Source organism: Conger conger, chromosome 11 (assembly GCF_963514075.1).
Source record: "Conger conger chromosome 11, fConCon1.1, whole genome shotgun sequence".
Lineage (NCBI taxonomy): Eukaryota > Metazoa > Chordata > Actinopteri > Anguilliformes > Congridae > Conger > Conger conger.
The window spans coordinates 45767062-45783822 of NC_083770.1; the positions used below are offsets into that span (position 1 = coordinate 45767062).

The window sequence follows — 16761 nt, forward strand, 5'->3', positions numbered from 1 at the left end:
AAGATGGCGACAGAAGGCGAGGCCGATAGTGCGCCTTTAGCTGAAGCGGAGGCTGCAGAGGGGTGAGCACAAAGAATCAGCTAGCTAGCTGCTTAATTTCGCTTGAGGATGTAAATACGTGGAATTCGTTTTTTGTTCACATAGCAGACACGATACAATATTCAATTGCGGTTTCTCAACTTTCAACCCGCATTGGGGCTCTTGCAACTGCTTGGTATTCATTGAATGAAAACAACGTTCATTAACGTTAGCTAACGACGTTACAATTTAATCTAATATTATTGGGCTAGTTGGCTTATTTGAATTTTGTTTTTACGAAAAAAATGTATCTATCGGTATGTCTTAAACGGCATAGTATTCCCAGCAGTGCTGTTAAATCGTGTTGAAACCTGGTGTGAACTCGTATCCAGTCATATTGCTTGGGAAGCCGCCGCTTAATATTGTGAACATCGTAATAATAATGGCTATATTCACTTAGTCGATACTATGACTTCCTGTAACAACGTTATTTAATTTTTTTGATTTTGTGAAAATAGGTCATGCAAACACGTTTTGTTGTAATATTCCACTGAGCAGTAAGTATGTAAAGCTAAATGACGTTTCTAATTTCAGTGATGCTGCATTTGGAGACTTGGCTACGAACATGGACACAGAATCCTCCAATGGCAAGGAAACCATGGTAATTACCTAGCCGACCTTAGCCAACTTGCTAATAATATGAAGTGCCATTTTCTCTTATACCGTCTCGTACTGCCTTTTTTTGACAGCGCCGCAGGATTCTTCACCACGGCATTAAAGTATTTGCCCCATCCTGATTCCCTCTATTACGGGGCTCAAGAATATTGTTGTGCCCCTAAATTCTTTTTCAAGGAGTAGCCTAACACATCTACTCATTGGGACGCATTTGTGAGTGTCTAGTGTTTTTAACTTGGGTGCAAAAGAGCCCTTTATTATTGCATATTCTTTGCATTCAGTGTGGCAAATATGTAATAATACAGTGACACCCGATCACCTTTTCACATGGGTGATATTGCGGTTTGATCATTTCATTTATTTAATTAATAAAGTTATTTTAAAAAGCGTGTTTTGTGTTTACTCAGGTCTAATATTACATTTTGTCTAAAGATCTGAAACTATTCAGTGTGACATATATGCAGTAATAGAGGAAATTAGGCAAATACTTTTTCACTTTTAATTCATTTAAAATGAATTAACCTTTGCAGGGGACTTGATATCCTTGTGTTAAAGTTACATTAGTATTTTATATAATTGGCGAATGGTTTTAAGTATGAATGGAAGTGGTGTCACACAGGAAGGGGGCAAATACTTTTTCACGGCATGGTATATTTCCCTATAGGTTAAATTGGCGAATGGGTTTGAGTAGGAATCGCAGTCGAGTCACAGTCTTGTAGGAATGGGAGTGGAGTCACGCAGTCTGTTCACCGCTCTGTGCAGGAAGGGGGCAAATAGTCACACAGTGTTTTGTAGGAATCGCAGTGGAGTCACGCAGTGTTTTGTAGGAATCGCAGTGGAGTCATGCAGTGCTTTGTAGGAATCGCAGTGGAGTTGCGCAGTGCTTTCCCCACTCTGTGCAGGAAGGGGCAAATGCAGTGCTTTGTGGGAATCGCAGTGGAGTCACGTAGTGTTTTGTAGGAATCGCAGTGGAGTCGCGCAGTGCTTTGTAGGAATCGCAGTGGAGTCGCGCAGTGCTTTCCCCACTCTGTGCAGGAAGGGGGCAAATAGTCACACATTCTTTTGTAGGAATCGCAGTGGAGTCACACAGTGTTTTGTAGGAATCGCAGTGGAGTCACGCAGTGCTTTGTAGGAATCGCAGTGGGGTCACACAGTGTTTTCTATGAATCGCAGTGGAGTCACGCAGTGCTTTGTGGGAATCGCAGTGGAGTCACGCAGTGCTTTCCCCACTCTGTGCAGGAAGGGGGCAAATAGTCACACAGTCTTGTAGGAATCGCAGTGGAGTCACGCAGTGCTTTGTAGGAATCGCAGTGGAGTCACACTGTTTTCTATGAATCGCAGTGGAGTCACGCAGTGCTTTGTGGGAATCGCAGTGGAGTCACGCAGTGCTTTCCCCACTCTGTGCAGGAAGGGGGCAAATAGTCACACAGTCTTGTAGGAATCGCAGTGGAGTCACGCAGTGCTTTGTAGGAATCGCAGTGGAGTCATGCAGTGTTTTGTAGGAATCGCAGTGGAGTCACGCAGTGCTTTGCAGAGGAGTCACGCAGTGCTTTGTAGGAATCGCAGTGGAGTCACGCAGTGCTTTGCAGAGGAGTCACGCAGTGGAGTCACGCAGTGCTGTGTAGATATCGCAGTGGAGTCACGCAGTGCTTTCCCCTCTCTGTGCAGGACACCGCGGGCGAAGGGTCTGAAGCGGCCGACGCCCAGGCCGCCTCTGGAGACGAGGATAACGGCCGGCAGCTCGGGGACGTGGAGCTGCAGTGCGCGCTCTGTATGAAGTGGTTCACCGCCGACACGTTCAGCATCGACACGTCGTAAGTAGGGGGGACCGGGGGTCTGTTGTGACATGGGGTCCTTTGTTACCCGATGTTTTTTTTTTGTTTTTTTTTGCCCGATCAGAAACAAGCTAGCCTGCGGTAAAGCACATTGCACACCCACATGTCCTCTTTCACTCCGGATTTTAACGGACCAGTTTTGTGCTCAGAAAACATTGCGTAACAATCGACCCCGTGTCACGACAGACCCCGATCTCCCCTACCCCCCTCTGTGGCTTACTTTGGCTGGGCATCATGGGAAGTGTGTGTAGAACCGATGGAAATAAATCGTCTAATGGAGCGGCTTCCTGTATTCCATATTTGTCCAGCTCCTGGTAATTACACGAACCAAAATGATGGTCCTGTGTTCTCTCTCTCTTGCAGAACTTGTCTTGCTTTCATGACCAACTATGTGTTTCACTGCAACGTATGCCATCACAGTGGCAACACCTACTTCCTGAGGAAACAAGCCAGTAAGTAATAAAAAAAAAAAAAGATTGAGTCAATGACTTTAAAAATACAGTATATCTGAAAAACCCATAGATCATGTCCAGTATCTAAACCCATAGAGGATGTCAGCTCTCATCCACTGTCTGAAATTTCTATATAAATCAGCTTGCTTGCTCAACGCTAACGAAGAAGGCCTACATGGCAACCGTGGTTTTAATCTGACCGTGCCTTGAAATCAGTCAATCAATGAAGTCCTCAAGGTTGGTCATTGAGACAAAACCATTTTGTGGCAAATGTAAGGGTTTAAAGTAATGTTAATGAGTCGAACTTGTATTGCATTAATATCTGTTTAAGCTTGAAATTAAAGAACTTTAAGAAGTGCTTGAACGGCCTCAAATGATGAACAGATTGGTTGGAATAACAACCACATCATACGCAGAAGGAGGTCCTGCTCTAGAATGCAGATTTGTACCAAAGCATCATTTGTACCCTCAGCATCCATGAGTGTTTCCCAACTCCAGTCCTCGGGACCCACATGCCAGAAGGGTTTTGTTGTAACCAGTAACTCACACACCTGATTTAATGATTGAACCAATCAAACCACAAAAATGCCCTTGATTAGTTAAATCAGTTGTGCGAGTTACTGGTTACAACAAAAACCTTCTGGCAAGTGGGTCCCGAGGACTGGAGTTGGGAAACACTGCCTTAGAAGGTCCACAATCACTCATTCCTCCGTTTAAAAATAAATAAACAAATATATATATTATTTTGTAGGCGGCACGGATGGTGCAGTGGGTAGCACTGCCGCCTCACAGCAAGGAGGTCCTGGGTTTGAATCCCCGTCGGCCGGGGCCTCTCTGTGTGGAGTTTGCATGTTCTCCCCGTGTCTGCGTGGGTTTCCTCCGGGTACTCCGTTTTCCTCCCACAGTCCAAAGACATGCAGGTTAGGCTGGTTGGAGAGTCTAAATTGCCCATAGGTATGAGTGTGTGAGTGAATGGTGTGTGTGCCCTGCGATGGACTGGCGACCTGTCCAGGGTTTATTCCTGCCTTTCGCCCAATGTATGCTGGGATAGGCTCCAGCCCCCCTGCGACCCTGTTCAGGATAAGCGGGTTAAGATAATGGATGGATGGATGGATGGATGGATATATTTTTTTATTTTTTTAAACCTATAACGGTGGTCCCTGGGATGCCTTTGCGACTGGCTTGGGGTCCGTGGATGAACACGGGTTACAGAGAATTGCTTCCCCTGCAGATCTGAAGGAGATGTGCCTCACTGCTCTGGCCAACCTGACGTGGCGCTCCCGGACTCAGGACGAGCACCCAAAGACCATGTTCTCCAAAGACAAGGTGAGCGTTTGCTATTCAGGACAGCCCTGGCAACCTCACCGGTTAGGTTGATTTGGTATTTGCTTCAGCCACATACCACTACTTCTGGTTTTATAAAGAATAAATAATGTGTGATTTAGCTGATTATCAACTGCTCTTATACAGTCGATTAGAGAAAGCAGGGGACAATCCCCCCCCCGTTAAAAATGCCAAGGGCCCAACAGCTATGGCGATCTTATCGTGGTTCAGGGCTTGAACCACCAACCTTCTGGGTCCCAGTCATATACCTTAGCCACTAGGCTACAGGCTACAAATTTCACGAAAGACATTGCTTCCTGAACCAAGCAGGTAAAATAATTGGTGAAATCAGGTGCAGTATTGCATGGTTAGAGCAAATAACTGCAGACACTGCGGCCCTCAGGACCTGGAGTTAAGTAGCCCTGGTCACTGCAAAATGTAGATACAAGATGGATTGATTTTAATGAAGAGTAGGTAAAGTATTTCTATACGGGACCAGTTGTCAGGCTCGTGAGGAAGATTGTGTTTTGGATTTTCTCCCCTCCCTCTAGGACATCATACCGTTCATTGACAAGTACTGGGAGTGCATGACCACCCGACAGAGACCCGGGAAACTCACCTGGCCAAATAACATTGTGAAGACCATGGTGAGCTCCTGTACCCTCCTGTGGTGCTGCTCGGTGTCTGAAGAGTGTTGTCATTTTGTGTTGTTTTAGGAAAGCCGAGACTATGCTGAAGTGCGTCTGTTGCATGTTTCATTTCAGAGTAAAGAGAGGGACGTGTTTCTGGTTAAAGAGCACCCTGATCCAGGGAGCAAGGATGCCGAAGAGGACTACCCCAAGTTTGGACTCCTCGACCAGGTACTGTGGCACCCCAAAATCAACACATTTGTGGTGTCGGTAATGATTCTTTGACCGGTCTATCCACCCGAAGCTTTTTAGAGAAATTGTGATATTCATCTTCCAGGATCTCGGCAACATCGGACCCTCTTACGACAACCAAAAACAAACGACTTCTGTCGCAACTGCAGGTGGCCTAAACGGTAAGGTCACTGTGCTTTTTGAGTTTTAAACTACCTACTACAATACTCCCTACACAAATCTTATACAGCATAATTTTACAGGTACTCGTGTTTACATTTGTTCAGATATGCTTCCGTGCGTTTGGGTTGTGCGTGGAACTCTCGCTGTAAGATTTGTAACATTGCTCTGAAAAAATATTAAGATTAGTCCTGGACTAAATTGAGTTTTGTATGGAGAATCTCCATTCAGAATATAATTTCGCCCAGGACTAGACTGTGTCTGAAACATGCCCTTAAAGTGGTTATTAAACCTGGTGAGAAACCACTACTACATTTTTCACAAGCGTCTTTAACTAATAAACCAAGAGACATAATTTAGGCCTAAACTAGTTGAGACAAAAGTGTTTGCTTATGGTTCAAAGCAAGGCAGCTAATGCAGTTTCATATTGTACAGTATATGAACACAATCTAAACTAACCATGTAGACATTTCACTCTCAGTCACCCATTGTTTCCTTTGTTATGCATTGTGCACTTGATGACATTATTATGACTACTTTAGGTGTTTATTGTGTGAAAAAAGCTGTTTGCATTAACGATGGCTTACCCTAAACAGCTGTGCGTTGTGTTCCAGGTGGATCTGGCTTTGCAGGTGAATATACAGTGTTTCAGCTAGGCTGTCTTATGCTACTGAAGTGGCTTTTGTCTCGTTAATTTAGTGGTTGATTGTGATTTCATTTTGCTTGCCTTTCCTGAGCCTCCCCCAGTGCCCACACTAATCCCTGTGTCTGTTTGCTGCCTTCTCCTGCCACTGCTGAGAAAAGAGCACGCTGACACACACTCATGTGCACGCACGCACACACACACACACACACACACACACACACACACCCAAGCACAAATAAACACACGCTCACACAGGTGTGCACGCACGTATGCACGCATGCGCACACACACACACACACACACTCGTGCTCACTCATGTGCACGCACGCACACACACATGCACAAAAGGGCAGAAATACATGCTCACACATACTCGTGCTCACACAGGCGTACACACGCGTGTGCGCGCACACACACACAAGCACAAATAAACATGCACACACACAAGCACAAATAAACACACACATGCGCACGCAGGCATGTACACATGCACGCGAACACGCACACACACACACACACACACACACACACACACGCTCACTCATGCTCTCTCACTCACGTGCAGGCACACACACAAATGCAAATACACACACGAAACATGCATAGAGGCGCGCAAGTACACGCACACACACACACACACACACACACACAAAAGGACGCACTCAAAAAGTACACACAAAAGCATACCTGCACACACGCAAAAGTACACGCGCATGCACACACACACACCCACATGCACACACACAAACACACACGCGCACACACTCACACGCACGTGTGCACACACTCACAAACGCGCATACACTCACACACTTGCATACACACACGCAAGCACACAGTGGCAGTGACTTTCTGCATTCTACACCAGAAATCAGTGCACTTCATTGGCTCTGAGCCCCTGAAATTAAACCAAGCTCGACTGCTCGTAGGTTTTGGCACTTTTATTTGCTGGCAAGTGGAAACAGGAGGGCCTTCAATCTTACGCCGTGTTTAACCTTAAATACTATTAAATGCTTCTAAATCTTAAATGTGTCTAACCAACAAGATGTACTCCTTGTTTGTGAAAAAATGTAATACTGCCACACAGATTATTTATTGTTAAAAGTCTGTCATCTGCTCAGGTAGTCGTTTGTATTTCGGTGGCACATTTGCTTATTGTGCAGGATTAGCAGGAACGCTAAGGTCAATCAGAAGTTGTGGCTGTGCCTTGGGCCTTCCCTTTTTCCAAGCTTGCCCGTCTTGACTAGTGCACCATTTGTCTCATTTCCCCTCCTGCCAGTTATTTTAGTTTGTGGATTTTCATTTTTTGGAAAACTGTCTAGTTTATTCTTTAAATGCCGTTTGTAAGGATAAGATTTTTTCCTCCTGTAGGTTTTTCATGTATTTTAAGGTCTTAACCAATATTTCTTTGGCTACTTCACATCACTAATATTGAAATATCATGGCTGTCTTTGAGCCATTATAGTCCCAATTGTATTCTATTTGGATATTTGAATAAATATGTGAAAATTAAAGAATTGTTACAAAGATGTCCAAATGCATCGTATATGTTGCTGTGATGTGCTAGCATATGAATACATTCCTATAGTTTATTTGAATTGTGGCTTACGGTGAAGTTGAATCTGATCAAAACTATAATCCATGAACTAAAATCGTGAATGCTGATTGCAGTAATAACCTGGAGCTATGGCCTGTATTGTCTGTGGGTTGGCTTTCTGTCTGTGATCCAGGCCCAGTCTGTGTTCCTAAATCCAGGACGCTCTCCCCTTGCCTTCTCCGGTGTCTGTCCATTGTTTATTTTTTTTATTGTTTTATTATTTTATTTATTTTAAATTTTTTTTATCAAACCCATGGCCCCCTCCTTCCCCTCGTTATAGACAGTCAATGGGTTTACCCTCGAGTCAGCTGTGTGTTTTACTGCGGTTGGAAAGCCCATTATATGCACATGTAGCTCTGTTTTTCATCCAGTGGATATTGGGTTTGACAGCAAATCGTGTTGCCACTCTCTGTCTGCTTAAGTACAGGAAAGGTGGAGTTAAACAAATCAGATGTTTTCAGAAATCCATTTTCAAAATAACTTCTGCTTAGCAGATTTTTTCTCGCTTGTTTTCTTTTCTGTTTTCACATGGTTTGACTGTTTGGCTTAATTGCAACCTGCTGTGCTTGAAATTACACTTCTGTAGACAACCAGAATCAAAGTCCTTTATTTTGTGCTTGTGTGGCAAATGCAGGTCAGTGTGTAAAGACGAGTACTGTTACGTACAAAGCTGTGTGTGCGCACTTCTGTGTGTGTGTGTGTGTGTGTGTGTGTGTGTGTGTGTGTGTGTGCGCGCGCGCGCGCGCGTGTGTGTGTGTGTATGTGCGCGCGCGTGTGTGTGTATGTATGTATGTGCGCGCGTGTGTGTGTATGTATGTGCGCGCGTGTGTGTGTATGTATGTGCGCGTGTGTGTGTGTGTCTGTGTGTGTGTGTGTATGTATGTATGTGCATGTATGTGCATGTATGTGCGTGTGTATGTGCGCGCGTGTGTGCGCACGTGTGTGTGCGCGTGTGCCTCTGTTTGTAGCTTTGGCTCTGTGTGTGCGTGTGCATTCATGCGTCTCTCTCTCTGTGCGTTTGAGGAGCTGTGGTTGCCGTCTGGGCCCAGCGCTCTAACTGTGTCTGTGTGAAAGGTGCTCTGGCTCCTGGCGGGACGGGGAAAGGCCGCGGGGCCAAGCGCAAGCAGCAGCAGCAGCAGGAAGGGGGCACAGCGGGCGCGGCCAAGAGAACCCGCAGGTAGGCCTGGGGCCTGCAGCCCACCACCCCACCCCCTGCACCGCTCACGCATACCTCTCCCACTTCTCTCACAGACCTGGTCTTACTGGACATGGTTGCCATTTATATAGTGCCTTTATCGAAAGCGCTGTACAGTTGATGCTTCTCATTCACCCATTCTCACACACGCATCAACGGGGATTGGCTGCCATGCAAGGCGCCGACCAGCTCGTCAGGAGCTTTTGGGGGTCAGGTGTCTTGCTCAGGGACACTTCGACACACCCAGGGCGGGATTGAACCCGGCAACCCTCCGACTGCCAGACAACTGCCGCCTAGGCTAATGTCACCCCTAATGTTCCTATAATAGTGTGCAGCAGATGAAGAAGCCATAATGCATATGTTTTGGCATATTCTGTTTTGTGTGTGAATTTGAAATGGGCAGTCGATCCATAAAGAGTTAAGATTGCTCCTCGCTGGTTATATTTCTCAGGTTTTCAGTGCCTGAGACATGTGCTTGTCTGTCTCTCTCTCCTGCAGCGACCCGCTCTTTTCTGCTCAGCGTCTGCCCCCCCATGGGTACCCCCTGGAGCACCCCTTCAACAAGGACGGGTACCGCTACATCCTGGCCGAGCCAGACCCCCACGCACCGGACCCAGAGAAGCTGGAGCTGGACTGCTGGGCAGGGAAGCCCATTCCTGGGGACCTGTACAGAGCCTGTCTGTACGAGAGGGTCCTGCTCACCCTGCATGACCGAGGTGCGTATACACACACACACACATACACATACATACACACAGACACGTACACACACAGGCACACACACACAGGCACACACAGACACACACACATGCTCACATGCTCACATGCACACACACAGACATGCACACACGCACACACACGCTCTCACGCTCACACGCACACACACACACACACACACACACACACACACACACATACACATACATACACACAGACACGTACACACACAGGCACACACACAGGCACACACAGACACACACACATGCTCACATGCTCACACGCACACACACAGACATGCACACACACGCTCTCACGCTCACACGCGCACACACACACACACAAGTACACACACACAGGGTATTTAAAAATGACTTCTAAAGACCTGGTCTGCGTGTGTTTGGTGCCCAGCTCCCCAGCTGAAGATCTCAGATGACCGTCTGACGGTGACCGGGGAGAAGGGGTACTCCATGGTGCGGGCGTCCCACGGAGTGCGGAAGGGCTCCTGGTATTTCGAGGTCTCCATCGACGAAATGCCCCCCGATACAGCGGCCAGGCTGGGCTGGTCACAACCTCTGGGTCAGCAGCACACAGACTGTATGCGCAGGAACAGTGCGAAAATGTACAGTACTGTGCAGAAGTCTAAGGCACCCTAGACTTTATTATATTTATGTTTATTTTTTTTGTGTGTTAGTATAAAAGAACACATTTGAGATTTCCAAATATTCATTTTCTAAAAGATTCAATTTTACAGAGACATTTTTGTATTTCATTTAAAAAAAGTAACATATTACTGTAAGCAGTTGACTACTTTTTACATAAAATCTTGATCAAGGCTGTCTGAGATCAGAAGCAAGGAGCCAACCAAAGTCTGCGGAAGAACTGTGGTTCTCCAACATGCTTGGAACAACCTCCCTGCTGATTATCTAAGCCAACGCTGTCCTGCAGTTCTATATCTCAGAGAAGTGTTGCAGTTGTAACGCCAAAGGGTGGTCACAAAAAATATTGATTTGATTCAGTTTTTAACTGTTCTGCCGAATTACTAAAATGTAGTGTAAAATGTATAGTACGTTTATTTAGGACCTGTCATTGACTTATGTTTGAAAGAATCTTATCTGTACATGTTATGTTATACAGGTGCCTAAGACTTTTGCACAGTACTGTGTATCAAGGGTTTAGTGCGCAAGGGGCATAAGTGAAATTTTGGTCTAAAATTTGTTTTGTATAAATAAATATACTTGATGGTAAATGGTTGGCATTTATATAGCGCCTTTATCCAAAGCGCTGTACAAGTGATGCAAGGCACCAACCAGCTAGTCAGGAGCATTTGGGGGTTAGGTGTCTTGCTCGACACACCCAGGGCGGGATTGAACCGGGAACCCTCTGACTGCCAAGACAACTGCTCTTACCTGCTGAGCTAATGTTGATGGCTCAGGCAGTAAGAGCAGTCGTCTCATTGGCTCAGGCAGTAAGAGCAGTCGTCTCATTGGCTCAGGCAGTAAGAGCAGTCGTCTGGCAGTCGGAGGGTTGCCGGTTCGATCCCCTGCCCGGGCTGTGTCGAAGTGTCCCTGAGCAAGATACCAAACCCCCAAATGCTCCTGACGAGCTGGTCGGCGCCTTGCATGGCAGCTGTGTGAGTGTGTGTATGAATGGGTGAATGAGAAGCATTATTGTTTCATTCAAACATTTGTTATGGATCTCTTGTAAAATCTTGCACCCCTTGCGCACCAAACCCTCTTTATATTTTTAATTACAGAAAGAGATATAGAATAGCTTGGCCTGTATACGAATACAAGCACTTAAAACTAGGAGCATTCCTGATCATAAATACTACAGAGAGGGGATGGCTGTGTGCTGATGGAGCTCTCTGTGCCCACAGGGAACCTGCAGGCCCCGCTGGGCTATGATAAATTCAGCTACTCCTGGCGCAGTAAGAAGGGGACCCGCTTCCACCAGTCCGTAGGCAAGCACTATTCAGACGGCTACGGGCAGGGAGACATCTTGGGCTTTTTCATCGAGCTACCGGACTGCACGGAGACCGCAAAAGCACTGCCTGACACCTACAAAGACAAGGTATATAACGCTGCCTGACACCTACAAAGACAAGGTATATAACGCTGCCTGACACCTACAAAGACAAGGTATATAACACTGCCTGACACCTACAAAGACAAGGTACATAACACTGCCTGACACCTACAAAGACAAGGTACATAACACTGCCTGACACCTACAAAGACAAGGTATATAACACTGCCTGACACCTACAAAGACAAGGTATATAACGCTGCCTGACACCTACAAAGACAAGGGTTATAACACTCCCTGACACCTACAAAGACAAGGTATATAACACTGCCTTGACACCTACAAAGACAAGGTATATAACACTGCCTGTGGCTACACATTCTGCTGTACTGCAGAGTCATTCATTCTGTCCCCAGACTTTTGAGTTTGAAGGAATAATCTGAAAACAAGTACATCTTGTCCTTGGTATTTGGCAGTGAGGTATGTGCAAGAATGGTGGCTAGAATGGGGCTCCAGGGTAGTCGTCCTGCTCCAGTGTACGGAAGGGCCAACGTATGGAGGCCTGTATCGCAAACTGCAGTGAAGCGGGGGCTGACATCGCATGCTGTGAACGCAGGCTTGCGTACCCTCCGTAATAAACAGAGCAGCTTTCTGCAATGCTATGTGTCCTGATGCATTTCGTGGTTAAAATGAAAAAATGAATGAATCTTTCTCAAGGGATCTTTTCCATTGACGCAAAAGGGCACGTTCAAACCTAGAAGGAACGTGCATTCGGATCGTCCTGACGTTTTTGGTTCCGGTAGTTTGAACATGTCTCCTGTTGATGTCGTTGCCCCCGGCAGGCGCTGATTAAGTTCAAAAGCTACCTGTATTTCGAGGAGAAGGACTATGTGGACAAAGCAGAGAAGAGCCTGAAAGCAGTGAACCCCAGTAGAGTGAGTATCTCTCCCCGGCAGCATGTCCTTCAACTCAGGAACTCAGCTGCCCGCCTCCCTGAAGGCCTATCTGGATCAAAGCTCCCCGGCTGACCAGATTATTTTAGAACTCCGGCGTAGAATTAATCTTAAAATGTCTGCAGAAGGCTGCTGAAGTCTCGATGTTTCAGGCAGGGGTGTCCTACTCCTATCCTGGAGTGCTGCAGTATTTGCTGTGAGTTTTGTTTTCGATGTGAGTGATTCATTTCAGTTGTTCATTGGCTTAAGGGTCCACACACCTTGTTCCCAAGGCCTTAATTGGCTGCTGACCGAAAGGAAACCACAAATACCTGCAGACACTGCGGCCTTCCGGGACTGGAGTTTGACACCCCTGGTCTACAAGGATCTGCTCAACCATTGTTACAGATGTGTTAACTTTCATTGATTTGATGGTAGCATTACTTCTGTGACATTCTGGTTTTGGAGAAATTGTTTTTTCTGCTCTCAGTTTTGATATGAACTGGGTTTTGGACTGAAGGCCACCATTCCGCGGGTACATCAAACTGCAAAAACATTCCTCATGCCTGGTCAATGCTATAGTATCTGCAAAAACATGCCATTGCCACACTTCTTTTGGATTTTTAGAATGAACAGATTGGCAGGGTATACCTTCATAACAGTTGTCCGGTGTTGTAGCTAGGAGTTGACCTTCCTCAGTGACTCATCGTGATGGGTTGATGTAAAATCCAAAAATGTGTGCATTTTTCCCTCTCTCTTTCCTCACAGATGATCTTTTATAAGAATGGTGTGAGCCAGGGTCAGGCCTATGAGAAGCTGTTTGAAGGAATGTACTTCCCAGCCATCTCTCTCTACAGGGGCTGCACGGTGAGTCCCCCAACTGCCAATCTGGTTGCCCAGCAACCAACAAACACCCAACTGCCAATCTGGTCACCCAGCAACCTACAAACACCCAACTGCCAATCTGGTCGCCCAGCAACCAACAAATCCCCAACTGCCAATCTGGTCGCCCAGCAACCAACAAATCCCCAACTGTCAATCTGGTCGCCGAGCAACCTACAAGCCCTCCCCCCCCCCCCCCAACCGTCCTTAACAGCCAATCTGGTCCCACAAGAAAATTTTACAAACTTTCTGAGCTCCTAACCCACTTAACAAGCGAACGCATATCCTGCAACTGAGCCCTCATCAAAATGGCTGCTGGTATCCAGCCCTGTCAAAACACCCGCATGTACACTGGTAGTCAGTGAAATTGGCATTCCATTTAACTAGGGTGATGATCAATGAAAACTGCTTTCCAAAAAAAGGTACGGTTCTTTTTTCTGAAGTTTCCTGCCTCACCCCGTCCCTCCCCACGACCCACTGGTGCACCTCCACCGCGTAGTTTAAGAATCACAGCAGTTAACCCCCTCCCTGGGGGCAATATTTGGGTAGCTCAAAACCAGGGTGTTCAGCTCTGATCTCCCAGAGTTCCCACCGTGCAACAATGTTTACTGTTGAATTGCCTGAAATCTCTTAATGACACTTTCTTGTGATTGGTGCGCGGATGTAATTTTCCAGTAACGGTTCAGCACATCCCGCGGCGGTGGGGGTGCTGACTGTGGCCTGCTGGTCCTGGTTAATACCAGTGCTTTCCGCTCTCAGGTTCCGCCAGCAGGAATAATAACACCGCGCTTTTAGCCCGGGCGCACCAGACCTCCCTGACTACGGCCGCTGCGTACGTCGTAGACGTCATCGCGGTTAGACTTGGGTGGTGGAGAATGCAGGCCTGGGGTCCCTCAGCAGTACGGTCAGGCAGAGAGGCCGTTCTGAGTCCAGTAAATCCCCCGCTTCCTCTGCGAGGTTATTGTGGAAAGTTTAAGCGAACCTTCCCTGCAGCGTTTGGGTAGGAAGATCAGCTCTCGCTGCATTCAGCTGAAAGGAATCTGCTGGATGTACTTTCTAAAAATGTCTGTTCCAGGATGTGCTTTTCTAAGAAATAGAAACTGTTCCTTTAACATATTTTATAATATGTTTTTTTTTTCCATAGCATGGCGCTGCTTGACGTAGTTCATTGTGAATTGTCATTAATATTTCAGTGTAATCCTTCAATGCATCGTTACAATTTTTTTTTTTTGTTGTTGTAGGTGTCAGTAAACTTTGGACCACAATTCAAGTACCCTCCTAAAGAGATCAAGTATCAACCAGTGAGTACCCCTTAAAAAAAGCATCAGTAATTGAAGTAAATTTGTTGTGCTGATCGATATAGTTTCTTCTATTCCTCATCAATATATTGTCTTTTATTCTGAAAACTTCTGCTAATCATTTTACTGTGCTCAAGTACAGGCTTTTGAACCAGGGTAATTTATAGAGCTTCAAAAAAAACAAGGCAATTGGTTGGAACAAAAAACCAGAACCCAGACGACCCGGAGTTGTGCACCCCTGCTGTGTAGAGCATTACATTCTCCTGGCTAAATTCAGAGTCTGATAATCACCGTGCCCTTGAGTATATTACTGCAGAACTGAGGATCCTTTCTTCTTCCTCAGATGAGTGACATGGCGTGGGGGGCTGTGATCGAGCACACGCTAGCCGACATGCTGTATCACGTGGAGACGGAGGTGGACGGCCGTCGCAGTCCCCCTTGGGAAGGTTAACCCCCCCACCCCCTCTGCCTCATGCCCCTTCATCAGGGCCAATCCTCCTCATCGTCATTTTACACATTAACCACCTGCAACCCAACCCAAACTGATCATGATCACGGTGATCTCACTCATTTACAGTATGTTGCTTACTGTAGGGTATTTGACTTTCCTGTACTAGCCAGACTTCAGAATCATTTCTTCCTGTTTATGAATAATGTAAAGGCATACTCTGTAGGTTTTTTTTCTTTATTTAATATTTTTTACCCTTGCTGTGGTCTGTTTTAAAGAGGTCCCCTTCTCTGTCATCAAACCCTGCCCACTCTCCTCTGTTTTTATATTTTAAATCCATGTGACTGTTTTTTAATCTTTATATCTGTGTTTTTTATTTTATATCTGTCGCCAGTGAAGAAGCAGTCCCGAGGTTGAGTAGTCTCGCTTCACTGTGCTTCTGCTTCTACACATTGGCCGGTGCAGTAGCTCTCTGCACACGCTCAGCTGAAGCCCACCCTATGAGCTCACAGTCTCCGTGCCTATGCCCACTGTACACACAGAAAAGAGTGCCACGCACACAAACATCCCAAACTCACTTTACAATAACAAACACAAAGCAAAGGGGCACAGATTTGGCCAAGGTGCGCAAAGACGCCGATTGTCCATTGCGTCGTAGGTATGCCGTAGCAGGGTTATTTTATTATATTTTCAAGGTAAGAATCATGCGTTGTATGCCTTTTCATGTTACATGTCCCCATCAGTGACCTAGTAAGCAATTTGTATAGTGCCTACGTTTTTAATTGAAACGTCAACGGCCCACCAGGGGACATTATTGAGCTCAACATGCAGTGTTTTGTAACCCACTTCACTGTGGCTGTCCAGACCAACCAAGACACCGTTTCTGGCTGAGTTAAGCCGCCGTACGCCGTACGGCGACTCTCGGTAACGCTCTGAAACCCCCGCCCGCAAGCCGATTCGCTGCCTGCGGGGGCCAGGCGCCGGCGTCAGACGGTCCTGAGACGGGTCGTTCACACGCTCTGCGACATTCCACAAGGGTTCCGTCGCCTCGGAAGTCTTCGGCATTAACTGGGCTCAAGTGTAGCAACAAGTGCGCGCAACATCTGGCTCCGGCCCCCGCCGCGCGCTCGAGCGCTCGGAGTGTGCGATGCAGCCTGGAGGGACGCGTCAGGGCCGGGGGCTCCTCTCCCTGGCGTGAGCCGCCAAGCACCTGCTCGCTCTGGCGTTCTGCGCGGGGAAGAGGGGTGACGTTTTTATTTTCAAAACTAAGGGAAGAAATGTAGACGTTTTCAGGAGGAAAAGGCCCCCCCCGTTACCACACCAAACCACACCACACCACACCACACCACACCACATCACCCAGCCCATTCCAGTCTGTTCAGCCAGTATTTCCACAGCGGTATTAAGACGGTCAGAACATGTGCATTTGTACTGCATGTGCCTGCTTGCTCTCACCCGTTCTCAGCAGCTGTCCGGTTCCTGAGCCCATTCACGTCATAATTGCGATTTCTGTAAAATATTTTTGTTTTTTATTATTTTGTATTGAAACTGATTTTAAATAAAAGTGCAAGTGATGCCTTTGTCTTTTTGTGAAGTCATTAGGGAATGCCTGCGAGGCTGTGGGGAAATCAGTTCCCATACAGGGTGTGGAAAGCAGATGAAGGTATGATATATG

The 16761-nt window shown here is 46.6% G+C and overlaps 1 protein-coding gene across 3 annotated transcripts; it reads left to right on the forward strand.

Moving 5' to 3' along the window:
- LOC133140577 (set1/Ash2 histone methyltransferase complex subunit ASH2-like) lies at nt 1-16662 on the forward strand. 3 transcript variants are annotated; one of them, XM_061260603.1, is made up of 17 exons: nt 1-62; nt 613-679; nt 2362-2507; nt 2892-2980; nt 4212-4306; nt 4855-4950; nt 5068-5163; nt 5270-5345; nt 5940-5975; nt 8661-8763; nt 9280-9497; nt 9910-10077; nt 11378-11571; nt 12369-12461; nt 13227-13325; nt 14582-14641; nt 14982-16662. In XM_061260603.1, the coding sequence occupies exons 1-17, from the start codon at nt 4-6 to the stop codon at nt 15087-15089; spliced, it is 1803 nt and encodes a 600-aa protein (XP_061116587.1). In that variant the 5' UTR covers nt 1-3; the 3' UTR covers nt 15090-16662. The 3 variants fall into 3 exon arrangements, with proteins under 3 accessions (XP_061116587.1, XP_061116588.1, XP_061116589.1); XM_061260604.1 differs by having other exon boundaries at nt 5958-5975; XM_061260605.1 differs by lacking the exon at nt 5940-5975.
- The last annotated feature ends 99 nt before the right edge of the window (nt 16663-16761 follow it).